Raw genomic sequence first — 25678 nt, forward strand, 5'->3', positions numbered from 1 at the left:
GTCTCCTAATCTGTCATTTTTGCTGCACTGAGTAGGCCTGAACAGTTCCTTCTTAAGGAGCTGTGGGCTGTCAGCGATGGCTCTGGGTGAGCAGAGCCATATCCAGTTCACATCAGAGCCACCCGCAGCATCTTGCAGCAGCGCCAGGAGATGGGTTGAGTAGGGTCAGGCCATATTCCCCCGTGGGCTGTCCCTGTGGTTTCATGGGCTTTGCTTTTGTTCGAACAACATTCCTCCCTCTGGCTACAGCCCACGCAAGCCCCAGCAGAGGCTGCAACAGGGGAAGTCAGAAAGCCCGCCCTTCACCCTTTTCAGGTACTGAATTCTTTAAGTGTAGTGTTTTCAGAGGGTGGGAAAGGAAAGTGCCTTTCCCTGGCTTGCCTGTTCTCTTTGGAGACACCCAAGTTCTGTGAATGTGGAGTTTAATTTGCACATAATTTTATGTGTAAATTAATTTATGTGTTTGCCCAGAGAGATCCTTCCCAGCCTTGTTCCTGCAAGCATTTGATGGTGCTAAATGCTGAGCATGCACCCATCCCTGTGACACTGCTGTCATCTCCCCATGAACCCTTACGTGACTGCCATCCAGCCCTGGACAGGGAGATCTTTGGAGAGAATTGCCATGCCCCATGCTGCAGCTTCTGGATCTGCCTACATGGCCACTGCCATGTAGGACTTCAGGGTAGAGCTGCTGCTCTCCTTGTGTTCCCAGAATTCAGGAGGTCGTCTAATCCTTCCCCCCATTTGAGGCAGGATCAGCTCCGTCTGCCATCTTCGTGGGAGACAAACCAGCTGCTGAAAGCCTCTGCATGAGTGCAGCATGCATCGTAACCCTGTGGTGCAGTGTAGGGCCTGTCCCATCAGTGTGGTCTACCATTGCCCTCAAGACCTGCTTTATACTGCAGTTACACGCAGGTGCACAAGCAGCGTAAGGTCACAGCAATGGCCTTACTTGTTGAGGTAAAGTTATCAACTCAGCAAAAGCTGTTATGATTCATAGGGGTGCAAGCTTTGGCTCTTTTCCCGGCATATCACCATCTGCTTTGCTGGACAAGGGAGTGGGGGGAAGCTGGGGGGCTCTTACTGACACCAGGGAAATTCCAGCAAATTGCACCTGACTCAGGGAGCCAAGTTCCAGAGGGGCTGCGCACACAGGGGCCCTGCTTGCTCCTGCTCGAGAGTAAAGAAACTGTCTTGGATGCACTTTCTCTGTACAAAATGGCTTATTCCTGCTGGTAGGCTCATGCAGTTCCCTTCCTGCTCTAAACCAGCTTGTGCTTGCAGTCCCAGCTCAGCCATCGGGCTGTTCCTTGTCCGTGCTAAGAGGATGCTCGTCTGCACAGCCGATGTGCACATGGGAGGTCTGTGTGTGTGTAAGAGACGTAATTAGCTGTCATCACGTGTGCTGGAGCCTTCACAGCAATCTGTGCAGCAGTCTGATGCTTACCCAAAGTATCCAGCCAAAGAATTAGCTGTTTCCTATCTTGCTATTGACTTGCTTATTCGTTTGTGTTTTTTCTTTAAGCTCTGCCGTAAGCCAGAGGTAAGGCAGCTCTCACGTGAATATTGACTTGCCTTGTGAGGAGCTTTGCAGATCCTAACAGTGTTATCTCAGGACTGATAACCATTGCAAAGCAGCTGTACAAGGTGAAGCCTGCTCGTTTCCCTGCCTCAGAAAAGCTGTTTCTGTCCCTCCCGAGGGTCCAGCGATGCTCTGGTTTCCCCCTTGCCGCTCCCACCGCCCTGCACACCTGCTGCTGACAGACCCAAAGCAGACCCTGTGCTGCCAGCACGGAGCTAAAAGCAGGACAAGGAGCAGCCGAGACCCTTCCAAACCATCGGGATGGGCTGGCACAGCCTTTATTTAAAGCCATCCTGCTAAGAGAGAAATACCTGCTCCCCACAGGCGAGCAGCGCTTGCCTCAGCACCCACAAAACCAGCACCCACACCGCGTTTGCCCATCTCCCGCCTGGCACGGAGCGGGACGGAGGCTTTTGGGGCTGCATAAGGAAACAGGGCAGGGTGTGAGGGGCTGCCCCCGAGGAGCAGCCGGCCGGGAGCTGCCATCTCCAGCCCCGGCACCCCCTCACCAGTCCCGCAGCCCCTCAGCCGCTGGGCGGCCAAAATGGCGGCGGTGGGGGCCGGGCTGAGGCGGTGCCGCGCTGAGGGGATGGGGCCGGGCCGTGAGGAGCGGGGCGGGCTCAGGAGCACCATGGCGGAGCCCGAGGAGAGCGGCGAGGCTCGGAGGTACCGGGGCGGCTTCAACCCGGACACCTGGGAGCAGGTGAGGCGGCGGGGGAGCGGGAGGGAGGCGGGGGGAGCAGCGAAGTGGCGGCGCGGGCTGAGGCGAGGCGTGTGCCCCGCAGGAGCTGGAGGCCATCCCCATGTTCATGAAGCGGTGCCCGGCCGAGATCGACGCGGCGCGGCAGCCCGACCTGGCCTGCCTGCAGTCCCTGCTCTTCGACGAGGAGCAGGACCCCGCAGGTTTGGGGCCGGGAGCCGGCGGGGGCCGCCCCTCAGCGCTGGGGGTGCCCCGGGGGGCGGCGGGGCTGCGCGGCCCCCCCTGAGGCCGCTGCCCTGGTGCCGCCTTGCAGAGCTGGCCAAGATGTACAAAAACGAGGGCAACGAGTACTTCAGGGAGAAGGACTACGGGAGGGCCGTCGTCTCCTACAGCGAGGGGCTGAAGAAGAAGTGCGAGGACGCGGAGCTGAACGCCGTGCTGCACACCAACAGGGGGGCCGCACACTTCTACCTGGGTGAGGGGTCCGGAGCTGCTTTCCCTCTATGTTCTCCTCCTTTTCTTGTAATACAGCATGATAAATAGCTTATTTGTGGTAAAAAGACGTCTGGAACCCTGAAAACCTGGCTCACGCTGGAGCCCAGCTGTGTGCAGGGCCTGCACTGATCTCAAGCATCTCTTGGAGCAACAGATTCTGCCACTCTGTGTCCTCCCAAAGCTACCACCCGTCCTACCAACACCATTGCTACAGCAAAGAGGCTGTTCTTGGCCTTTTAGTGCTGTTGCATGTTGCTGTTGGTAGATCATCTGCCCAGTCACGTTGCTTATCTTTCACCTGTCTGATTCCTGTCCTTGCACTTCTTGCTCTAGGTTTGCTCCTTCTTCCCCCACTTGTTTCCTTGTGACTGTAGAAGTGGTGGATTAGTCTCCACATAAGCTATTTTGTTGCTTAGGGATCTGCTTGGATTTGAAGTGTAAATCAAAGTTTCTAAGCAGTTCTGCTTCGTTTATAGGTAACTACCGTTCTGCTCTCAATGATGCAATCCAAGCAAAAAAGCTGAAGCCCACCCATCTCAAAGCAATCGTAAGAGGTCAGTGTTAAAGCGCGTGTTCCTGCATGGAGTGCAAGGAACATCCTCTCAAAACAGCTTTAAGTATGTTGTGTTTACTTGTTACTCTTGTAGTTACAAACCTCAGAGTAGACTTTTGTTGCTTTTTTTCACTGCATGTTTCTGTGGTTTAAGTAACTGTTTATAAACCTTAAATTACTCTGAGTGTGCATCATGCTTTCTTTCAGGACTGCATTCATTTCAGAAAAGTAAAGCAGTTACGGTACTAGATCTCTTCTCTTGTTCTGCTGTTGCTGTTTCTCTCCAGTACATAGCTTTGTGTTTTGTATTGGATTTTCAATCAAAGTGCTGTCTTTTTGCTCTTCAGTTTCCCTATTTGTAAAAGATGCATTCACCGGACCTTTTTCTGTAGAAGATAGCATAACTTTTGCTGCTTTCTACAATATTTGCTTTTGGTGCGGGGTTGTGTTTTTTTCAGTATTCCTCATTCCATGTAAATTACTGCTTTATTTTTCCTGTTGAGACATACTAAAATGTTAATTCTGATGATGAAATTTTGCTCATAACAGACACTGCTAGCATCCTTCACAGACTTGTGACTAGACTAGCAAATGGTGCTATAGCTGCTAAGATGTCTTAGATGTTCTTCTCGGCTTACCATACCTGCTGGAAGTCTGTGATTGAACATGACCCCGCAAAACAATAGCATGTGTTGCTGTATATGCCTTTTGAAGGCACTAGGCCTAAAGCTGTCTTTATAACCACTTTGTATAGTAGTTATATACTGACTCCAATACCAGACACTTAAAGTCTTAATCCTTCCAGGAGCTCTCTGTCACATGGAGCTAAAGAATTTCACTGAAGCAATAGCATGGTGTGAGGAGGGCTTGCGAATAGATTCAAAAGAGAAAAAGCTTGTGGAAATGAGAGCTAAAGCTGACAAATTAAAGGTAAATATTATGGCAGTCTAGCATCTACTGTGCTTATTTCGGGATGGGTTCTGCCTGCTTTCCGTCTAGAAACTCTTTGGCCAAAGAGTACTCTGTGCAAGTTTCTCCGTAGTGTAATTTCTTCCCAAAACAGAACTGAGAGGTGGTTCTGCATAGCATGTGTTGTTGAGATGTGGAGGGAAAAGAGCTGGAGCCTTTCTGGAGATTCAGGCTGACTTCTCCACTCAGCAGCAGAGTAATGATGGGCAGTGACTTGCTGTGTTTGAACGTGGTGCAATCTTCTCTTACACGCAGCGAGCTGAGGAGCGGGACGCAAGGAAAGCAAAAGTGATGGAGAAGAAAGAACAAGGTCAAAAGGAAATTCTGCTTGCAGCAATAAAGGTGGGTCAGTGCGGGGATTTGTGTGTTTTAGTTTTGTTTTTTTTCCCTTAAGAACTCTCTTGTTTGCCTCTAAGGATTTGTTTTCCTGTGCAGATTTGAGGGCTAGTGCCAAAAACACCGAGATAAAGCCATGGTTCTCCTCACATGCTTGGCTCTAGCCTCAGCTCCCAGGACTGTTACCACATTTTAGGTAACAACTAATGCAAAATACAAACCTAGTGTTAGGAGATGGACCAACTATCCAAGAGGAGCACTCAGGAGCTGCTGCATGTCGTTGCACGCTGAAGTTATGCTTGCTAGGTCCCAAAGAACAGAACTTCAGCTGCATCCCTTTCCCCATGTTTTCCCAGGCCTTTTGTCTCAGCACGCTAACTCCTCTGGATTCCTACCTCTCATCATTCATTTAATGAGCAGTCTGGGTGCCTGGATGAGGTTCTGGAATCTATGGGGAAGACCAGTCACCCAAGTCTGATACTGTAGGAAGGTTTTTGGTGGTATGCTTAAGAGCAGACTCATTAACAAGAGTGACACAACTTGTTCTTTTACTTACTGCTAATTTTTCTGATCTTATCTCCACGCATATACTTTTTTTTTTTAATTTCCTTCCTCCCCCTAGGAAAGAAATATCAAGCTGGTTCTTGAACCTTCGAATGATGAAGAGGAAATATCGGATGGTCTGGCTGAGATATCTTTAGATGGGTTCCACTCTGACAATGCCACGGGGGCCAAGGTGCACTTAGATGCTGATGGCAACCTGAACTGGCCTGTCCTCTTTCTGTATCCTGAGCACGAGCAGACAGACTTCATTGAGGCTTTCCATGAGAACTCCAGGTAAATGAACCGTCAGCAGCATTCTGGCATGAAGGAAAAGTTTGAGTAAATGTCAACGGCCCATAAGTGAAACAGTGTCATACCACTGAAGTAGCTCCAGAGCTTGAATCTCGTAGCTCACCCTGCTTTTGAGCAGGAGGTTGTGCTGGATGACCTCCTGAGAATAATTCAGGTTGGAAGGGATCTGTGATTTACAAATGCTGCTTTAAAATATATGAGGGCCAAAACCTAGATATTGCATACGTTTATAGTTCAGAGAAACACATCATACATGTCTAGTGAGTGTGATTAAAGGGGCGTACACTGCCAGCCTACACCACTAGGCAGCGGTGTTTGTGACCCATCTGCATGCATGGATTTCAGAGGTTCACTACTGTGCTGTTTTGAAACCCTCCAAATATGTGGGTCTTGACAAGAGGATTAAACTAAAAAAATTGTAAAATGCTTCCATAAAGGAGCCTCTCATGATCACTAATGAGCCATTAGGCTTTTCTTAGGGCTAGCTGAAGTGCTGTAGACCTTACAGACTGTAAGCAAGTGACTGGCAAGGGACTTCCACTTTCCCGACATAAACTTCAGTTTCTGGTCTGGCAAGTTTAAACAAACTCAGAATTTGTAACATTTTGTTGTAGGACATATGCATCCCTCAGATCCGCTAACAACATTACAGCTTGAAAATACAGTGCAAACAGATTAGTAAAGCTGTAGTTCTTACACAGTACTCTTTTCATGACCAAAGAAAGTGAAAATGGGTTCTTGGAACAAATTCCAAGAGCTGGTGCTTCCAGTTCTCCCGACGTACCAAAATAAACAAGTGACTGACACATGAGCATATTCTGAGCGCTGATCTGGTGAAGCACGGTGCTGATGGGACCAAGGAAAATCAGTTGTAGATTAAAAAATCACAGTGTTTATTTTTACACCTTTTTCAGTGTGAAAACGAAAATTAAAAATAACTTGCTCTTGCACTGCTCAAGCTTGAAGCCAATAGTGTGAGTTAAACCAGGGCCTTGGTCTCATGGTGAAAGCAATGAGTTTCAAAGGAAGAAGCTATTAAACTTGTAGACATCTAAACTTATTTTCAGTCTGTAGACTGATTTGTTAACGTATTTTTACCATTATTCACATGCCAACTGTACAAATTAAACCGAACACTAAGCTAACAAGTCCATTTGTTTTTTTTTTAGATTTATTGATCATTTAGCGGTGATGTTTGCTGAGTTACCTCCTTGGGATTTAGAAAGAAAATACCTTCCCGGCAATCTTGAGGTGAGAAATTTGACTTTCCTTCTATTTGAGTTTGTTTGTGATATTAAGCATCTTTGTGTGTATGAAAGCAATGGTTCCATTATCTGTTTACCATACGTGGCTGTGAAATAAGGATTTGGAGATCTGCGTTTACTTGTGAACTCGAACATTTTCCAAAGTACTTTTTTTTTTTTATTGCACTTACGTTGTATTTGGTCGAAGGTATTTATGGATATCGCCTAGATTCTCATTTTTATAACAATAATTGAGATTTAGACTATCGAGTGGGTAAGCTGCTTGCTTTTTCACTTCATTGTGGTGAAATTGTTCAATACAAATGATAAAATACTTTTTTTAAAAAAAAAAGAGACTACTTTCAGATCTAATTGGTGTGAGTTAAACACCCACCCAGTTGAACCCATCAAGTCAATGTGGTTTTGTTGTGGCTACAGCAGGTTTGGAGAACTTTTCAGGAGCTGTACCTAGAAAGCTGTTGATGTTTGTCTCATTTTCCACTTGACACGTGCCAGGCAGCAGGGCAGCCGGTGGTGCGGTGGGCAGGCAGGTCCAAAAGGACAACATCTGTGTACCTTACCAGATTAGAAACTTGGATTGTAGCTGTGTGCGTGTACCTACAATCTAAGGCACAGCCAGATCTGAATCTCTTCTATTTAAACAAATCGAATGGATTTCTTTAAAACCTACTCAGTTTAATTCCTCCCATTGCTATATTTAACCTGTTAAAAGGTGAAATCCCAGAAGGCTGGGATTGCTTTGCTGTAAAGCACAGGGGCAGCCCCTGTATTTGTGTTCCTGCTGCCACTGCCATAAGAAGCTAAGCTGGTTTGTACCTGGAAGACTTTGAATTTACACGAAGCGGTATGCATGGCTGAAAACAGCGTGTGACGCAGCCAGTTCAAGGTACGGAAGTCTGATAAACCTCTAGTAGATCTGTGGTGTGCTGCTCCTGGGCTTTCAACAGCGTAGTAGTTTGCCTTCTTGTATCTGAAGTCTGTAATAACCCTCCCAAATTTCTTCAGCTCTACTTTGAAGACGAAGAAAGGGCAGAAATGTATGAGCTGAACCCAGAGCAGACGTTGCTACAGGCGCTGCAGCACCAAAGGTGAGGCTGTACCTGTTCGCTTCCAGCGGGAGCACAAAGGCACAAGGTACAAGCTTTGTGCTTTAAGGGCGGTTTTCTCCTCTGATTTAACAGTCCTAACTCGTGGCCGTCTCAAAGCGGGGAAGATGTAAAACACCAGGACCACGTGACCTTGTGGCCGGCTTTAGTGACTTGTTTTTTGTTTTTTCCCTCCAAAAAAATGCGCAGCTCTCTCCAGGGCTGCATAGAGTTGGGAAGGGCGAGTTGGGCTACACACGAGCAGCAGCGTATAAAGAGAGCGTGTTGAAGGTTAACAATGCTCTTACTGTTCACAACGCTGTGCGAGCAGGTCCCCACCCAGCATGCAGCACAGTTTCACTCTCAGGAATTGACTTTCAAGTGTTGTGCGGTTATTTAGAGAAAAGAATCGGCTGTTTGTGAAATTGAAAAAAAAAAAAAACACGTTGTAAAGCTCGTGCTGTTAGCTTGCACCGTCTTGTAGCTAGCTGGGGAAGGCCTGCGGCGCGGCAGCAGTGCCTTGGTCTGTCCCGGGGAGCAGAGCTCTGGTCCTGCTGCTGCAGACCGTGTCTGAACTGGCACTCCGTAAAACAGCAGCATGCACGAGCCCTCAGATTTCAGGCCGTACGGGCAGATGCAGAAGCCTCCTTCCAGGGACAGAATAACAGCTCTCTTTTAATTAGGAGTAGTTGTTGGGAGAAGCGTTGTTTTATAAGATGCTCCTCCTCGTATGTGTGTAGTCCCAGCTATGAAAGGCTCTGCCAATCAGCCAAAAGCTTTTCGTCAGCCTTTATTGAGCTGGGCAGAAGTCTCCTGCTTTGCAGAATGCTTTGCCAGACACAGGAAAACCAAAGGGGACTCTCTTTAATCTTTGCAGGTATTTTGTGAAGGCTGGGACGCCGACAGTTTTGGCATTTGTGAAGCGTTCTCCTTTCTCCAAGAAGTACTTCACTGGCAGGAAGGTGCATCGACTGTAACAGTGAGAATGAAACAAGGAATCTGGTGCAAGAAACAGTTGTTTCTGTTCTATCTCAGCTACAGAATGCAAACTTCTGCTTGCACAAAAATACCTCGTGCACTTCAGGGGAGAAATAATCTTGGCACGTGGGGAAACTTCCAGCAAAGAAGCATAGAAGGAGAACGAAGGGCTTACAAGAGGGGATTATTTGTTTAAATAGAAACCCAGCTGGCTTGCAGAAGGTCTCCTCTCTGACAGGCTGCATGGGGTTTTGAAACAAACCTGAAACGGTGCCAAACATTGGCTGCAGCTGAAGCAACAGCAGCTGGGAATGTACTTACCTGTGAAAAATCACGGATTTCCTTCTGAGGTGGGTTGTAGTTGCCGGGGTTTAACAGCAGTGGTCTGGGGTGAGTACCTGCCTGCTGCCACGAGCTGAACGCGGTCGGGCTCCTGCATGGGCCGTTCTAGCTCTGAGGATTAAGCAGCAGCTGCTTTTTTCACCGCTCAGCTCTGCTGCCAGCCTGAGTAAATCAGAGCTCTTTGTCTGGAGCGGTGTGTTTTACCGACTTTTGCTACCTACATGAAATGGAAATAAAGGCGTCTATTTTAAGCAGATTGACTCCTGCCTAATAAATGCGGTGATCATTTTTTCTCCCTGTATGAAATACTAAAAGCGAATGACAAACGGTAATTCTAAACCCCAACCCAACAGCCTCATCCATCACGTTAACTGGTAGTGGCAACGCAGCCTTCTGTGCTTCTGTAGGAGCTTCCACTTTTAATTACAATTAATTCCGAATCTCAAATTTCTCTATCGCTAAGCTACCTTGGTGAATAGTGGCTGCAGTTTTAGACACATCAAGCTCAGAGGGCGTCAAAGAGCTCTTCAGCCATAAAAGCTTCTGCTCAGGTCACAGAGGACTTTTCTCTTTCCAGTTCTGGCTTCTGACAGCTCGAACGAAAGTAAACAGTTGGGCGTTCTGTTTAGTTATTTCTAAATTGCTGCGCTATGCACAAACTGAGTAGAGGCATCTCTGAGGATGGCGAAACTCCGAAACTCGGGGTCACTTCACAGCGGCGCTCACAAGGCGGAGAGGTGGGCGGCCAGGTAGTACAGGCTGAAGCCGTTGCAGGCGATGCAGCAGAGGTTGCAGAGGGCGGACGCGGCGCGGTAGAGGGCGAGCTGCCGGGCCAGCTGCCCGTAGCTGGGGTCGGAGGCGCGCAGCTCCCTGCAGGCCTCGCCGGCGAACAGCCCGACCTCCTGCCCCAGGCCGCGGCCGCGCTCGATGCAGTGCATGTCCGCCGCGATGTCGGAGGTGGCCTGCCCGAACCACTGCGCGTTCAGCGCGGAGACGGCCACGCAGACGAAGAAGACGACGATCTGCAAGGGGAGCAACGCCTGCTTTGAAACGCGGCGGATTAAACTTCTCCCGTGCCCCTCTTAACCAGGCTCGCTGAAAGCTGGAGGGTAACTTTCTTTTAACCAAAGCCACGTGTGGGCCTCGTCACCGTCCCCAGAGCAGCCCCAGCAGAGCGGAATGAAGCGGGCCCCCGCAGGGGCAGGGCTTCGGGCTGCAGCCAGCTGGCCTTTTAAAGCAAGAGGCTACTACCTGGGTAGTTTCTTCCTCGCTGAGCAGCTCACTGGGGTGGTACATGGCAAATAGGGTCAGGTTGAGGAACGCGCAGGTGGAGCCGATGTGGAAGTAGTAGGGGCAGAGCTCTCTCTGGATGAAGCCGTAGGTGTGGCGGGGGAGGCGGCTGCGCATCACCAGCCCTGCCGGGGGGGGAGAGCAAATGGGTCCCGGGCACAGAGGCACGGCGAGGAGCGTGCGGGGACCCCAACCTACCCGCCACGAAGGTCACCCAGATCTGCATTCCCCAGAAGGTGGAGAGGAAAAGCAGGTGCAGCAGTTTCACCACGTTGGTGGGCTCCGCGTTGGTCGGCGTCGTGCCCTGGCCGGGGCCGGGTCCCTCCATGTCAGCCAAGCCACCCCACCCGGGCTGCAAACCCGATCTCCAAACCCCTTATATCGGAGGTGGGGCACTGCGTCAGCACCCGGCCGCTGCCTGGTTTGGGTGGACTTTCAGCAAAGTCCAGCCAAAGCCCGCTCTGACCCCTGGCAGCAAGCAGAGTCAATAGAAGGGGGAAAGAAAAAGCCTGGGCAGATATCGGAAACCTGCCCACGCTGCGGGTATTAAAGAGGTACCTTCCTCGGGGAGAAGTCCCTGCTGGGGGAATCCTGCCCCAGCTCCCCTCCAACACCCCAAAACCCTACGCTGGCACCCGGCGAGGAAGGTGGCAGTGAAGGAGCTACCGAAAGCATTTGGGGACGAGCTGGAAATGCCACCCCCGGCACCCCAGGCCAAGGCTGATGGTGACCTCGCAGCAGTAAAAGCGTAGTGCTTCAGGAGGAGGAGAGGTGAGTTAAAGTTTAATGCTGTGGCAGAAGCATCGCTCCCTGCTCTTAATCCACCAGCAGCAATCCCTAGCGATAAGCAGGGCGGGTGGCTCGCATCCCGCTGATAAAGGGGCAGGATCGCCCCGAGTTGGGGGAGATAAGGACTCTCTGTAAAAATTGAATGTCTGGTTCCACGGCCGGCTCGAAACGCCTTTATCTCGTGTGATAACAGGGCGGGGGGAGGCGGCAGCCCGGTGGAGGCCCTGCAGGGGATGGCCATGGGCTGAGATACGGCAGCGATAGGGCTGCGAGCACCTGGCCGGCGCCCGCGGGTTTATCTGGGGGCAAAGCACCCTCCTGGGGACCGCCTACAGAGGCGATGGGGGGGGGCAGCTGGGCACGAGCCCCCCCGGCCCCATCCCCTGCGAGCAGCAGCGTGGAGCAGCCCCGTGTCCGTGGCCCCATGTCCGTGACCTGCTCCCCACGTCCCGCGCTCGATGGCTGGGCAGCAGCACCGCCACCCCCGAGCAGATGTACAGGTCATTATTTTTTTTTTTTTCCCTTTTAATGCACTTTTATTGCCGCTCCTTCCACGTGCCCCCGCGGCCCCGGTTGGCAGCGGGACCGCAGGGCAGCCTGATGGGATCGGGATTTCAGCTCGGCGCAGGCGTCCTGTCAGCATCTTGGGTGGAAAACACGGGTTTTTGGATGTGGGAGAGGCACAGCTCCAGCACGGAGGCACGGTGGCAGCCCAGCCTCTGCTTCCGGCTTGCCCAGAGCTGAGAAAAACTCAAAACCATGCAAGAACATCCCATTTTCCACCCAATGTGTCCATCGCCCTCTGCTCTGAGCAGGGAGTCGAGGGGCAGCAGGGCCCCAGAGCCTTGTCTTGGCCCGGGATGTGCTGGGGGCAGCGGCACCTCCGTGTCTGTGCCCGCCCCACCACTGTGAGAACATTTCCCCATAAAGAAAGAGTTAAAAAAAAAAATAATCAGTTTGGGGAAGAGTTCGGATCCTACAAAGATTCAAGTAGCGTTAATCGAACTAGAAAATCGAGTCCTGTACAGCAGCTTATAAAATTAGAAAGAAACAGAAAGAGAAAAAAAAGGCCAGGTGTGTGACATGTCGGTGTGAGGGCGACGCGTTCCCGTGACGCCCCTCCGTCCTCGTCCCTCTGACCTCGCTCGGGCCAAACTCCACGGGGAGGCAGGGCCCGAGCGCCCCGTCCCACCGCCGAGGTGCCCCTTCCTCCTTGCCAGCCCCCTGTCCGTCCGTCCGTCCGTCCGTCCATCAGCAGCCTCCAAGCCCCCCCGGGCGGCCTAGAGGTCCCTGAGGCGTGCGATCAGGTCGTCCTTGTTCTTCAGCAGGAACCGCTCGCAGGCCTCGAAGGTGGCGCAGAAGCTGGAGGAGAGCCCCGCCACGTTGGTGGTGACGTAGGCGAGGTACCCCGGCGTCGCCTGGTTGTAGTAGGCCACCTGCGGCGTGCGGGAGGTGGAGAATTAGGGCCGGGCACCGGGACGGGGCCGGCGTGCGCGGGGCAGGGCCGCAGCGGCTCACCTTGCTCGCCTCCTCCGACTCGGGCCACACGCAGAAGCCGGAGCAGAGCGTCTCGCCCCGCGTGAAGCTGGAGCAGGCCGGGTGGGTGGGCAGCGTCACCGACCGAAAGGCCACCACGTAGGGGTCCCTGGGGAGGAGGGCAGGAGGTGAGACGGGCCACAGGGACGGGGACGGGGATGCAAACGGCCGCCGCTCACCCTTTGTCGCAGGGTTTCCGCCGCGACGCCAGGATGACGAAGTCCTGGGGCTTGTTCTCGTGGCTGAGCGTCTGGCTCACCACGTGGTAGATGGCGTCGTCCTCGTCCACCTGCTGGACCAGCTCGGCGCTCCTGCGGGGCAGGAGGGCGCCGGTCACACGTGGAGAGGCGCTGACGGGCTGCGCACCGACAGCCAGCCACGGGGGGACCCCAAATCCACGTTTCCTACGTGCAGCCGCCAGCCCCGGGGATGGGGACGTGCGGTTCGAGGAGCGAGCAGAGCTCCCACGTGAAACACGTGCTCCCAGGGAAACCCAAAGGGACATTCAGCCTCGAGGATGTGCTTTTGGGAAGGGGTCCCTTCCCGCCCCGCAGCACTCACGCGTAGTGGCTGTCCCACTCGTGCCGGCGCCGCAGGTCGGAGAGCAGGGAGAAGGCCTGGCCGGCGGCGATGCGGACGGACATCTCGATGCGGAAGGACAGGAACTTGTCCTCCTCCAGCGTGTATATCCGCACCTGGGGGCACAGGGCAGGGCTGGGACGCACCCATGGCACGTCCCCATTTTGGGGGCAGCTCGAGGGGCCAGGGCAGGGGCTGGTACCTTTTCCTTTTCCCTGGCAAGCGCCCAGTTTGCTTTGGCTACGAGCGTCTTCAGCGCGGAGACGTTGTTGTAGCTCAGATAAACCTGCGGCAGGGCAGCACGTCAGGGGCTGGAGGTGCCCCAGGCAGGAGGCAGCACTGCCCGCAGGCTCCCTACCTTGTTGCTTTGGTCCCAGGGCACGGACAGGGGCACCTCGGTCTGCTTGCAGGACACGACGTATTTCCTGCAGGAGGGGAACCGTTCTCCTTACGGCGGGGCACAAACTGTGCCCGTGCTCCTCAGTGCTGGGGGTGGCATCTCCCGGCTCCCTGCTCTCCCCCCTCCATCCCCACTTGTTTTTTCCACTCACCGGTCCAGCCGAATCTTTTTCCTGGCGCTGGCTTCCCTGTACCTCCTCTCTCCGTCCTGATCAATGGGAAACGCACAGCAGGGTAAGAGGAAAGGGGGTAAAAATACAGCTTTTGGGGAAAACATTCGGTGGGCTGAAGCCCCACGCCTGCCAGAGGTTAACCGAGAACCATTTTGGTGTGTTTGGAACCGTTTTTGGAGCCCACCAGCTCATGTCCCTGCAGCCCCAGCAGCAGGGGTTTGGGAAATCCCGGCACTCCCTGCCCTGACCTGCAATGTGTTGGGTTGGTGGAAGCAGGACAGAGAGAAATCCTGGCTTTAAGGCCCCAAAACCAGGTGTGCGGACACGGCTCAGCCCAGCACAAGGCTGTAGCTGTGTTGCTCACGCTGCGATTCTCCCTGAGACACACGGATGTCTGCTTTGCTGCCGTGTTTGTGTGACATCCGTTCGAAAATATTTGGATCCGAGCAAATTATGGATTAGAATGCTTTGAAAGGTGAAAACAACCTGATAGGTTTTCATTCTTTCCCTGAAATTGCTGGAACATTGAGCTCAAACTCACAGGCAACGTTCTGCGAAGCCTTGCATGGCTAACGCGTTTCCACCTCTGCTCGGGCAGGCCTGCTACTCTATTAGCAGTTACACGGAGCGATCGATTTAATTCACTGCCGCTGAGCAATCTGATTTCCATCCCAACAAAACGCCGTTTGTTTTGCAGCAGATCAGAGCACACAAAACCATCGGAGCCTTTCAGGGCTCGGCAGCTGCCTGCCGCTTCCCCGGGGCCCGGAGCTGCCGTGGTGGGGACAAATCTGGGGACAAATTGGGGGCTTTGGTCCTTACCCCCGGCTGGGGCACGACCATGGGCAGGGTGCGGGGCCGGCCCTCCTCGTCCAGCACCACGAATGTCATGAAGGCGCTGTTGATGTGTCTTCTGCTGACGGACATCTCCTGGCCGTACGCCTCGGCGCAGACCCCCACCTCCATGCTGGGCAGGGGGCGGAGAAAGGGTGAGGCACAGGGGGCCATGGGAGGGGGCCCGGGGGTCCCGCTGCGGGCACCCACCCGTTTTTGAAGGCACCCACCTGTTTTTGAAGGCGTTGTTGACGATGGCTTTGAGCACCAGGCGGTCCCCGACCTGCGACGGTCCGCGGAAGTGGAACATCTCGATGGCGCGCAGCGTGGGGTGGGCATGGCACAGCCGGCTGCGGGGCGGGCGTTATCCCATGGGACCCGTGCCCCAGAACCCCAAACGCCCCTTCCCAGCGTGGTCAGCGCCGGGGGACCTGCACGTGCCATGAGCTCGCCCTTCCCCGCTGTGCTGCGCCCCGTGTGCCGACCCCGCCGGCGCTGTGCCCGGCCCCAGCCCTGCCACCCTGCCGGCTCCCAAGGGTCCCCAGCACCCAGCTGCAGCCCCCCCACCCCGGCTGCCCACCCCCTGCAGGCACCTGGCCGCGATGGTGGCCACGTTCTCCATCCAGGCCATGATCTGCCCGCCGAAGGTGTTGCCCTGGTGGTTGGCGTGCGGGGGCAGCACCAGCTCCACGCTCTCCACCCGCGTCTTCTCGGCCGGCACCACCACGCTGCCGTCCCGCGTCTCCAGCTCTGCCGGGGGGGGCACCAGGGGGCTCAGCACCACGGCTGCCCCCGCGCCCCGCACCCCAATTCCCTCTGCTCCACCCCGGGAGGGGGACGCACGGTACCGGTCTCGCGGGGGCTGCGGGTGAGGAGGTCCTTGAGGGTGTCCTTGTGGACCAGCCGCATGCGGCGGCGCTCGGCGGCGATGCTGTGCTCGATCTTCTCCTCCTCTGTCTGCGGGGCCAGCGGCTTCAGCTTGACCTGGGCACGGGCGATGGATGGGGTGGGTGCCCTATGCGGGGCAGCACCCCTGCGACATCCCAAACCAAGCGCAGAGGAGCTGGGCAAACTCCTGCCAGCGTGGCCGGGCTGTGCTGTAGCTGGAGGGGCCGGAGGGAAACGTGGAGGACGTGCCATTGCTGCTGCCTCCAAGGCAGGCGCCCTCCGTGCCATAGCCCCAGCACCCCAACGTGTACCCAAAACCACCGTGGATAAGGGAGCAGCCCCGGTCCCTGCCACAGAGGCTGGTTCCCTGCTGGCCGGGCGCGGGGGCTCGCTGAGCAGCGCTTACCTTGGTGCCGGGGGGTCCCTGGGCCACGAAGGTGGCGTAAGCCTTGCAGATGCTGCAGTGCTTCCCGCTGCACAGGTCCTCGTAGCTCACCTGGATGCCCACCTGGCGGGGGGCACAGCACAAGGGCCCCTGAGCCGCGGGGGCGAGCGGCTGGGGGGGTGAGCACGCAGGCACAGCACCGCCGACACGGGGCAGGGGGGTTGCAGAAGCACCCACGGGGGTTCCTCACCCCAAATATCCCCCCCATGGAAGGATGGGGGAGCCTGCATTTAAAGCAGGGCGTGAAGCACAGAGGTTTCCAGGATGTTTGGGATCCTGAAGCTGGGCAGGGAGGAGGAGGAGCGGTTTGGTGCCCGAGCATCAGCGGGTGTTTATCAAAAAGCTGCGTGGGATGAGGGGTAGAGCTGGAGCCCGGGGGGATGTGCGGGTATGGTGCACGCGGCTGCAGTGCTCATGAGGGTGCAGCTGTGGGGACAGCGAGGGTGCACAGGGCAGGCGGAGGGGGAAAACAGGGTTTGTGCCATACAAACCTCCATGCTGGAGTTGAAGGCTCGGTTCACTTTGGCTTTGATGTTAACGACCTGCCCCACGCTGGAAAAGACAGAGAGGGGAAGGAACACAGAGGTGAGCGGAGGATGACGTCCCACGGATGTACAGCACCGAGCATCTCCCCGCCGAGACGTGTGAGTGCCAGCGGGCACGGGGACACCCCGCTGAGCTGAGGGACCCCCCCAGCCTGCTGGTGTTCAGCCCGGCGGGGAGATGTCGTGCCCCCAAACAGCCACGTGCAAACAGGTGCCCGGGTTTGGGCACTCCCGAGGGGCTGCAGAGCTGCCCAGGGGTGTGGGCAAGGGGGGGACCATGCACCCCCTGCCTCGCGGGCACGCGCGCTCCTGCCAGAGCAAACGGCTCCCTGTCCTCCTCCTGCCCCTGGTGTCCTCCTGTTTGGGGTCACGCGTGGGGACCCCCTCGGCTGGCAGCAGCCAGAGCGGCCCCGAAGCCGTGCGCGCCCCGAGCGCTCGCAGGGCCTGCAGCGACGAACGCGCTGCGGTGCCGGGAGGTGGCAGAGGGCAGGATCCGTCCAGGGGCGTTTTGCCCTGTCTCGCGCCTGAAACACCTGCTGGCAGCAAGCTGCTGGAGCAACCCTCCCAGCCCTCAGTAGGCTTCAGGGTAAACACAGGAACAGCTGCAGCCTAACGCACGCCAGGCTGGGACTAAGCAAATAAGCAAATGCAGCTCGCTGGCAACAGCAAGAGGAAGAAGTCTTTAATAAGTGTGTGACTAGGTCGGGAATGCTCCTCATCCTCTAAAAGAGACCGATGCTGGAAAACGAAGTGGAACAATGAGCCCTGTTACTGCCTCCGTATGTTTGCACCATCAAGGGCTCAAAACCAGAAACGGGGAGACACTCTCCACCTCCGCCGTCCCCACGCACGACTCCTGGCTGCCAGCAGCCCCGGGGGGCAGCCCCGGCCCCCGAAGCTCTGCGAGGTCACTCTGGCCGGAGCAGGCGCCGGCCGCGGCGTGCCCGGGCGTTAGCGGGGTTAGACCAGCAGCCCCGAGGCCGTGTCAGTGGGGTTAATGCTCCCAACTCACGGCAGCGCTGCGTTATGCCGGCCGCTCCGGCTACTCTAGGGCTGCGAACGTCCGTACCAGACACCGCTCCTCGCGCGCTGCTGCCCGGGGGTGTTTATATACGTCTGGCTGGTGCGGAAAGAAAGAGCAAGATACGGGGCGGTTAGGGACGGAGGCAGGAACACAGGGCAGGGCTGGGGGATGCGGAGCACTCGGCATGCAGCTGGTTAGTGTTTAAGCGACAGACCCAGGCGCGGAGGAGGACAGATAACAGAGGCAACCTGCAGCTCCCCAAAGGTCTCTCAGGCTTCACGTGGCCCCACGTTACATCCCTGCCAGTATAACGCGGTGTTATGCCGCACCGTGGGGCATGGGGCCTCATCCAGTCTGGCCACAAGGTCCCTTTGCTGCCTCCTCCCTGCTCGGCAGTGCGAGCACCCTGCCCAGCTCCATCCATCCTGCACGGCAGCACCCTGCCGTGCCACGTCCCCACGCCACGGTGCCGCGGCAGCACACGGTCACGGCACGGGGTGGCTCGTCCTCACCCGTGCCAGCTACCAGCAGTGGCTGTGAGGTGACAAAAGTGGGGGGTTAAAGCTTCCTGGGGGTGACGGTGAGACCCGGAGCAGGTTTCCCAGGTTTGGCCGGGTTCATGGATGCTTTATCACACTGCTTGCTCACATCCAGCCCTGCCACCGGCCAGGGGACGGAGGTGCCGAGAACCTGGCACCGTGCGTCTCCGCTCCGGCACAGCCATGGATGTGGCAGCAGGGTGCTGTAACACACCCAGGTGGGAAGCTCTCGGCACGGCGAGGCTCTGCCCAGCCCGGCCCCGGCTCGCCCGGCCGCGCTGCGGCATCAGGAGCACGCCCCGGCCACGGGAGCGGGCAGAAAGCAGCGCATTTACCTAATCGTGTGCTCAAAATAGATATCGTCCATCGAGGCGGTGACGCACGGGCAGCCGGCGTGTCTCTCGGCTGGAAAGGAAAAACAAACGGCGTCAGCAACCCGCAGCGGCGTGCCTCGCTCCTCTGCCTCGTGTCTGGGGGGGGCGGGCACCTCCAAAGCCCTGCTGCTGCCTCTGCCCCCTTCCCCGCCGGCAGGCTGCCCAGCCGCTGGCAGCCTTTGGGGATTTGTGAATGTTTCGCCCAGGGTTTGCCCCGCGGGGTGGGCGTGCTGCAGCTCCCAGCCACGTCGCTCTGCCTCGCTGGTGGTTTGGCCCCGGCCGCGGAGATGCGCAGCAGCTGATGGCAGCAGCACAAACATTTTAAAGCCACCCTGCCGGCTCGGCTTGCCCTCAGGACCGCAGAACCACCCTCGAACTGCAAAACTGCCCCACTGCCCTGGCAGCCCTCGTGCTGCCCTGGCTCTGGCTGCACCCCGACTATGGAGAAGCGGGAGGTGTCTGGGGGGGAAGCAGCTGCTGCATTTGATGTGGCCCCACGAAGCCGCGTGCGCTGCAGAGCCAGCCTCCTCCCCCTCCGTCCTGCTCCTGGCCGCTCTCATTACTCAGCTCACTGGCACCGTGCCCGGCCTGGCTGGCGTCAGCGCCGCCGTGGGCAGCAGGGGCAGGGACGGGCACGCTGCCGCCTGCACGCAGCCCCACGTCTCCCAGCACCAGGAGCCTGCCCTCCGGCCCCGCTCACCCTGCAGGAGGATGCATCCGCTTGTCCTTTCTGCCCTCCATCACCCCGTGCTGCTCCAAGCGTCCTGGAACGGCCCCTTTGCCTCCCCACCCGGGGTGCCAGGGGCAAGCCGAGCTCTCCAAAACCCACCCGTGGGTTAAACGTGCCTGGGCACCTTACCCGAGAGGCAGGCGGCCGTGTCGATCCACTTGAGCAGCTGCCCGGCGCTGAGCTCGCCGCGGTGGTTGGTGTGGCAGGGCAGCACCAGCTGGCTCATCTGCACCTCCGTGGGGCTGCGGCCGCCCATGGCCCCCGGCGCCTCCTCGCGCTCCCCCGGGTCCCGGCTGCACGGCGGCGGCGGCGAGGTCGAGCCCTGCGGCGGAGGGGCGAGACGCTGGCACGGGGCTGCGGGTCGTTAGCCCGGCCTCGTTAGGAACCGGGCGTTACGGGGGCGCTGAGCCTTGGGAGGGTGACCCTCAAACCCTGCTGTTTGCCTTTCGCGTCCCAGATTTTGGCTGCATGAGGAGATCCGCCACCACAAAGGGCATCTTCTCCTTGGCTCCCTTTGCACAAACGGGAGAAACCCCCCCGGGACCGAGGACGCGTGCAAGCCCCTGCCCGGCGGAGCGGGATGCTTTGGGCACCAGGGACACCCAGCAGGGGATCGCTGGGGAGAAACGGATAAAAATGTTCTGAATGCAACAGGGAGCAGGGCAACCAGGAGGAATTTTACAGACCTCAGCAAAAAGAAGAATAAAAAAAAAAGAGCTCTTTGGCTGCTTGGAGCGAGCTTCCAGGCAGTTCATCAGCACTGGTGCAGCGCAGGAGCTGACCCGGTCGCTTCCTCCCCCAAAAAAAAAAAAACCCCAAGCCCACCAGCCGGGATCCTGGTCCCCCAGATGGAGCTGTGTTAACGGGGGAAAGGCGCCTTTGTTCGGGGTGGTGGAGGGCCAGGTCTGCTCCCCAGCAGCCTCCAGGCTCGCCCGGCACAGGGCTCGGCGCAGGGCGGTTTTGGAGAGCCTGGGATGGCCGCGGGGCCGTCAGGGGGGCGGATCAGCCCTCGATGGGCTGTGTTACACCGAGTGGGCCGTGTTACACAAGGGATGAACTCAGTTAGCCCCGTGAGCAACCGAGGAGACACGAGAGCCGTCTGGGCTTCATTACGCCGCTTCCTTCCTCTTTGTGCTCCAACCACGTCCCCCCCATTTATCGCCCCCGTTGCAAGATCCCAACGGCGGCAGCTCCTTCTCCCCTCGGCTCTCCCCCGCCGCCTTTGTGAGCGTCTCGGAGCGAAGCCTTCCCTCCCATCCCGGGCTCGCCTCTCAGAATAGCATTTTTCCGCAGCCGCTCTAGCAGGAGACCTCTGTTTCCATAGCTACTGGTCCAAGACATCCCAGAAACGGCACAAAACCTCGGCTCAGCGGGGACGGCAGCGAAGGCGGCGAGCGAACCCTACGGGGAGGGCGCCCCGTCCCGCGGGGACGTCGGCAGCCCCCGAACCCCCTCGTGAGCCCCCCCCCCACCCCGGGCTGGTTTGCAGCATGCCAGGGCGCCCACCCGGGCAGCACGCAAGGACACGGCTATTTCTGGAAGCCGGCAGGCGCTGGGGAGCCAGCCAGCAAAGAGCTCCAAAGATTCCTGCAGCGAAGTGAGCAGCAAGCCTGGCCAGAGCGCCCTGCGTTTGTTTCCTCCATGCTGGTCGCTTGGAAGATTTTGGGGAGAAGCTGCCATGCTGTGTTATCCCCCCCGGCCCCGCACCGCAGCTGGGGATGCTCACGGGGACGGGTGTTGTGGGGGGGGGAGCGGTGGCCACGGCAGGCAGGGAGCGTGCGGGGTGCTCGGCACAGCCACGCCGGGGTCGCCGGGGTCACGGGCACGGCACGCGGGGTACCTGGAGGCCATTGCAACAGAAGCTCAAGATGTCTTCAGGGACTATGTTCCCCTTGACCATTTTTAAAAGACACCTGGAAAGGAGAAGAGCGGGCTGGGGTTAAAAGAGGAACAGCAACCCGGGGGCTGGGGGCGCTGCCATAAAAGGGCTCCGGGGGCACCCCCAGCGGTGCTGGAGCGCTCTTGGGGGGGATATGGGCACGGCTCAGCCACTTCACATCCCCTAAATTCCCTGTTAGCCACAGCACGGGGGCTCAGCCCTGCTGAGGACCTGCCGGCGGCTCCCCGCGGGGCTGGAGCAGGGCTCGGCCGGCGGCGGGGCTGTTTGCTCTTGGGGCTGGGCACTTTGTTTGGAAGGAGCCGGCTAAATCCGCAAGCGGGAGCAGAGGAGCAGAGCGGCGTGGGCAGGACGGAGGCTGCTGCCAGCAGCTTGTAAACAGACAAAAGGTGACGGAGGGGCTTGGCACCGGGATCGGCACCGGGGTCAGCACTGGGCTTGGCATGGGGCTTGGCCGCACCGGCTCACCCAGGCAGCAGGGATGCTCACAGGGTGGTCCTGGCCTCACCCACGGCCACCAAGGAGGGATGGGGGAAGCTGGAGCCCAGCCCCGAACAGAAAATATGACATCCAGCAAGAGCAGAGAGGGCTCGGCCACCCTCACCCACCTGGTCCGGCCGTGTAGGGTCCGTCCCCGGCCAGCACCGCGGGGACAAGACACGGGTGCACGTTGGATGCTCGCAGCGGGGTGTCCCCCCCTCTCCCCTGCGCCCCACACCGACGTCCCTTCCTCCCCAGGCCGCCAGCCCCCCGCGATGCCCCAGCCGGGGGCTGCGGGACTTAAAACCGACGAGGGCAGAGCCTGGGCTCGCACCTGCCATTCCCCAAGGGTCAGGCCCGGCGCTCGCGGGTTTGCTGGAAAGCCTCCCGGCTATTTTGGGGCGCTGGACTGAGCCCAGGGGCGGTGCCGGGCCGATCCCACAGCCGGTGACGCTCCGCTAATACTTTCCTTGCGTTTCGCTGCCGCAGTCACAAGACGGCCGAGGTGTCCTTGGCAGCGGGACGGGCTCACACCGACAGCAGGGCAGCAAATGGGATGCTCCCGTCCCCGGCCACACCGCTGCTCCCGGCACAGAGCCCAGGGGCACGCCGAGCCCAGCTCCCCACCAAGGGCTCCCGGGGGTGGTTTACTGCAGGCAGAGGCGGTGGCAGTGGCCGGGGGTGGCCCCGACCCGCCCCACGGCTGCACCGTGCCTTGGAAACCCAAAGCTGCTCCTGGCCCCGATCGCACCCTTCGTGTCACCTTGCTCGTTCCAGCGCCAGCAGGAAGGGGACCAAAAAATAAAAGAGCCACCTGCTCTGCATCCCCCGGCTGCTCGGGGCGCGGGCACACGCCCGCCTTCCACGTACAGGGGAGGCAAGCGCACGGCCGCAGCGCTCCCAAGACCCGGAGCCGCTCGGACCGAGGGCATTTACAGGGTGGGAGGTTATCGAGAGTAAGCTCGCAAGTGTCTGTCCTCATTAAAACCTTCCGTCTTGCTCAGCTGTCAGGCGGGGAAGGCCGCTGAGTGATGCAGCCCCCGGCTCACCATGGCAACGGGATGCATCGTCCCGGCGGTGCCGCTCTTCCTCTGTCACCCCTCGCGTGACCCACTTCTACCAAAAAAAATAAAGTTTGCCTTGGAAAAAAAAAAAAAAAAAAGCTTTCAAGCGGAATATTTCTCCTGCCACGTTCAATTCCTGAGCCGCCGAAGAGGGGGGGAGAGGCGCAGAGACACGAATGGCCCCACAGATTTGGGGTGTGGGGCTGGGGAGAGCGGGGTGCCAAGCGCTGTGTGTCCACGAAGCCAGTCTGAGTTGAATAGTAGGGAAAAATAGCAGGGAGCAGTTGATAGTAGGGAAAATGGGGATGTTTGTTCATTTTCCCCTCGCACAGAGGTCCCCAAGTCCTTGAGCCCCCAGGAGCATGGGTGAGCCACCCCCAAACAGTCGGGGGGTCCCCGGCGCTGTCCCCCTTGGGGCCTGAACGGGGCACGGTGCACACGACAGACACGTCTGTCCTCCCACCGGCTCAGAAACATCTTCCCCGGCTCCTAACCGAGACGTCCCTCGTCCGCCTTCGCTCTCCCACCTCCCCTCCGTCCCCGCGGTGCGCCCTTACCCATCCCTGGGAATGCTTAAAGAAAAAAACGGGGGGAAGGAAAGTGGCGACACGAGTCCTCGGGGCGGGGGGGTGGATTATCGGTGTGCAATTGAACAATATCCATGGTAACGAGCAAATCTGCACGCCTTAAAAAAAATTAACCTGACCTACTTAGGGAAATCCTGCCGCCTCGACTGGGCAGCGAGGGCCCCGTGCCGGAGAGGTGAGCTCCTGGCACGCTGCGAGAGCTTTTTTGGGACCGCATGTCATGCCTTCCCCGGGGGTTTCGTGGAGCAAAGTGAGGCGTCGGGCCAGGAAAGTGCAACCTGAGGGCCACACGCGGTGGGGGCCGCGAGGACGGGTCTGTTTGCTGTAGGTTGTACATCAGCAGCCCGTGGGAAGCCTTCGCTACTGCCAGAGCAGCTGGGGTCCCTCCATCCTCCTCCTCCCTCTGCTCCACTCCCGGGGGTGTCCGCAGCCCCCAGCCCCGTCCCTGCCCGTCCCCAGCCGTGGGGGCAATGGGGCCGCAGCTGCCCCGGCAGGGGGCCAAAGTCCCCTGGGTGCTTTGCAGGGGACAAAGGTCCCCAGCACCACTGCCGCCAGCCCCAGGAGGGAGCAGAGCTGCACATGAACCCTTGTAGGTGCCGCCAACACGGACAGGGACAAACGGCACGAGTGTGGGGACGCCCGACAGCACTGCCCGGCACGTGGCTGCTGCCCACCTCCCTGCTCCCCACGGCTCTCCTGGGGAGGGGACCACCATGGTTGGGACCACTATGGCCAGGACCACCACGGCCGGGACCACCACGGTCGGGACCATGATGATTGGGACCACCACGGTTGGGACCACCACGGTCAAGAGCACCACGGTGTCATGCAGCCGCCCTATCCGTCCACCCACGCTACCCCAGCCGGCCCCGTAGTGGCCCCATGCCCACGCTTCACAAATATTTGCCCCCTTTGAAGCACAAGGAGTCCGATTCACCCCCGGTGCCCCCACATCCCTGCCCACACCCCCGAACAGCCCTGGGGCTGTTGGAAGCGGGCGGCTCGGGCTCGTGCAGCGCCTCCCTGCCAGCGTCCCCCTCCCCGCGCCCCACGGCACGGCTCGGTGCAAAGCCCCGACACCGGCAGCCTGAAGGGCAAGGGGGCATCCCCTGGGCGAGCGGGGCAAGGAGGGACTCCCCCCCCAGGCCCTCTCCCCGCAGCGCTGGCACTGCAGGCACTGCTCCAACGCCTGCCATGAAAACTCCTTTGGGTGGCACAGGGCATCTCGCCCCGCTCGCGTGCCACCGTCCCTCGTGTCCCCGTGTCCCCCCCCGCCCCGGGTGTCCCCTCTGCCCTCACCTCAGCCAGAAGAAGCTGAGCATTTGCAGCGCAGCGGAGCGGCGTGAAGAGGAAGAGGAAGACGAGGAGGAGGAGAAAGAGGAGGAGGAGAGCGAGGAGGAGGAGGAGAGGCGTCCGGACACCTGCGTGCGGCGCTGGGCTCGGCCAGCACCCGGGGTGCGGGTGTCGAGGCCAGTTCTACGCTGCTTTTGGGACGCAGCCAGCGCACACCCCCTGCTTCCTTTTAAATAAGCGCTCAACTTTTCTTAAGGTAGCGCTTCGCAAAGCTTCCCTACCCAGGGAGGTGCCGGGGAGCGCCGTGCTCCGGCACGGGGTGCTGCAGGGCACGGCACCCGTCTCCCCGCGTCCTCCTTCCCCACGGCACCGCGTCCGAGCGGGCACGGGCACGGCACGCACCTGGAAGGACTCCTGCCCGCTGGCTTTCCCCCGCAGCCCCCGGAGCTTCTCCAATTTCCTCGGTCGCTCCCTGGCCCCGCTGCATTTGAGGCAGATCTGGCTGGGATCATAAAAAAAAAAAAAAAAAGTTTCCAGAAACAAGGAAAGAAAATGCAAATTGCCGTGCTGCTGCGGTAGCCGCGCAGCCTGTTAGCTTTTCGGGAGGTGTTGTTGTGTTTGCATTTTATTTACGTGCTTTGATAAGCAAACCTTTGGCCGTCAGCGTACATGAGTTCGAACAAAGCCCCTCACAGGCACACCCAGCACTGGAAAGCCAGCGGTGAAATAAACAAACTCAACAGGAAACAAGGCCTCGCTTTTTTTGGTAAATAAAAATCACGAGGCTTCGGAGCGGCCACCCCGGGGACAGCACGGGTGGTCCCAGCGGGTACCCAGCATCTGGACCTGATGCTGCGGGACGCGGCGGGGCCAAATTTAGGCTGGAGGTGGGAAATGCTGGAGGGCGCTGCAGACACTTCAGGTGCTCGATGTGTGCTCCCAACAAAAGTTTCGAGGCCAGGCTCGGTGTTTTTTCGGGGCAATTAGGGCGCTGCCGTAATTACGGCCTGCAGCCATCGCACCGACCAGGTGCGTCCCCGCCGTGGCTCCCA

At 58.1% G+C, this 25678-nt stretch overlaps 3 protein-coding genes across 15 annotated transcripts; 1 reads left to right on the plus strand and 2 right to left on the minus strand.

Annotated features, from left to right (window-relative positions):
• The first annotated feature begins 1 nt into the window (after position 1).
• Positions 2–9414, plus strand: TTC4 (tetratricopeptide repeat domain 4). The gene is made up of 10 exons (XM_080603226.1): positions 2–2285; positions 2368–2485; positions 2596–2757; positions 3254–3331; positions 4136–4260; positions 4555–4641; positions 5258–5472; positions 6660–6741; positions 7761–7843; positions 8718–9414. Exons 1-10 carry the CDS (start codon positions 2127–2129, stop codon positions 8815–8817), a joined length of 1209 nt encoding a protein of 402 aa, XP_080459352.1. The 5' UTR covers positions 2–2126; the 3' UTR covers positions 8818–9414.
• A 142-nt stretch (positions 9415–9556) lies between these two features.
• On the minus strand, positions 9557–11612 carry TMEM205 (transmembrane protein 205). Its single transcript, XM_080603232.1, has 3 exons — positions 10649–11612; positions 10412–10575; positions 9557–10182 (listed from the first exon to the last, which is right to left on the minus strand). Exons 1-3 carry the CDS (start codon positions 10776–10778, stop codon positions 9883–9885), a joined length of 594 nt encoding a protein of 197 aa, XP_080459358.1. The 5' UTR covers positions 10779–11612; the 3' UTR covers positions 9557–9882.
• Positions 11613–11746: 134 nt separating this feature from the next.
• On the minus strand, positions 11747–25312 carry ACOT11 (acyl-CoA thioesterase 11). Of its 13 annotated transcripts, none has more exons than XM_080603212.1 (19): positions 25278–25305; positions 25029–25124; positions 21146–21218; positions 19435–19627; positions 18537–18606; positions 17708–17758; positions 16585–16645; positions 16055–16156; positions 15609–15744; positions 15354–15510; positions 14991–15110; positions 14749–14893; positions 13906–13961; positions 13713–13779; positions 13557–13640; positions 13337–13470; positions 12955–13086; positions 12758–12884; positions 11747–12675 (listed from the first exon to the last, which is right to left on the minus strand). In XM_080603212.1, the coding sequence occupies exons 1-19, from the start codon at positions 25295–25297 to the stop codon at positions 12520–12522; spliced, it is 1980 nt and encodes a 659-aa protein (XP_080459338.1). In that variant the 5' UTR covers positions 25298–25305; the 3' UTR covers positions 11747–12519. The 13 variants fall into 13 exon arrangements, with proteins under 13 accessions (XP_080459338.1, XP_080459343.1, XP_080459340.1 ...); XM_080603217.1 differs by having other exon boundaries at positions 25029–25128; positions 25278–25286; XM_080603214.1 differs by lacking the exon at positions 21146–21218 and having other exon boundaries at positions 25029–25128; positions 25278–25312.
• Between the last annotated feature and the right edge of the window lie 366 nt (positions 25313–25678).

Source organism: Anser brachyrhynchus (genome assembly GCF_964034855.1).
Source record: "Anser brachyrhynchus genome assembly, chromosome: 8".
Taxonomy (NCBI): domain Eukaryota; kingdom Metazoa; phylum Chordata; class Aves; order Anseriformes; family Anatidae; genus Anser; species Anser brachyrhynchus.

Excerpts from the sequence above, each read along its gene's own strand:
- TTC4 (XM_080603226.1), top strand. The coding sequence starts at position 2,127 with ATGGCGGCGGTGGGGGCCGGGCTGAGGCGGTGCCGCGCTGAGGGGATG. Across the intron at positions 2,486-2,595 it reads CGAGGAGCAGGACCCCGCAG|AGCTGGCCAAGATGTACAAA; the intron begins GTTTGGGGCCGG and ends GCCGCCTTGCAG. Across the intron at positions 7,844-8,717 it reads CAGGCGCTGCAGCACCAAAG|GTATTTTGTGAAGGCTGGGA; the intron begins GTGAGGCTGTAC and ends TAATCTTTGCAG.
- TMEM205 (XM_080603232.1), bottom strand. The coding sequence starts at position 10,778 with ATGGAGGGACCCGGCCCCGGCCAGGGCACGACGCCGACCAACGCGGAG. Across the intron at positions 10,576-10,648 it reads CTGGGTGACCTTCGTGGCGG|GGCTGGTGATGCGCAGCCGC; the intron begins GTAGGTTGGGGT and ends CCCCCCCGGCAG. Across the intron at positions 10,183-10,411 it reads GCGAGGAAGAAACTACCCAG|ATCGTCGTCTTCTTCGTCTG; the intron begins GTAGTAGCCTCT and ends CTCCCCTTGCAG.
- ACOT11 (XM_080603206.1), bottom strand. The coding sequence starts at position 20,060 with ATGAACTGCCTGGAAGCTCGCTCCAAGCAGCCAAAGAGCTCTTTTTTT. Across the intron at positions 16,646-17,707 it reads CGCGCGAGGAGCGGTGTCTG|CGTGGGGCAGGTCGTTAACA; the intron begins GTACGGACGTTC and ends TGTCTTTTCCAG. Across the intron at positions 16,157-16,584 it reads CCTTCAACTCCAGCATGGAG|GTGGGCATCCAGGTGAGCTA; the intron begins GTTTGTATGGCA and ends GCCCCCCGCCAG.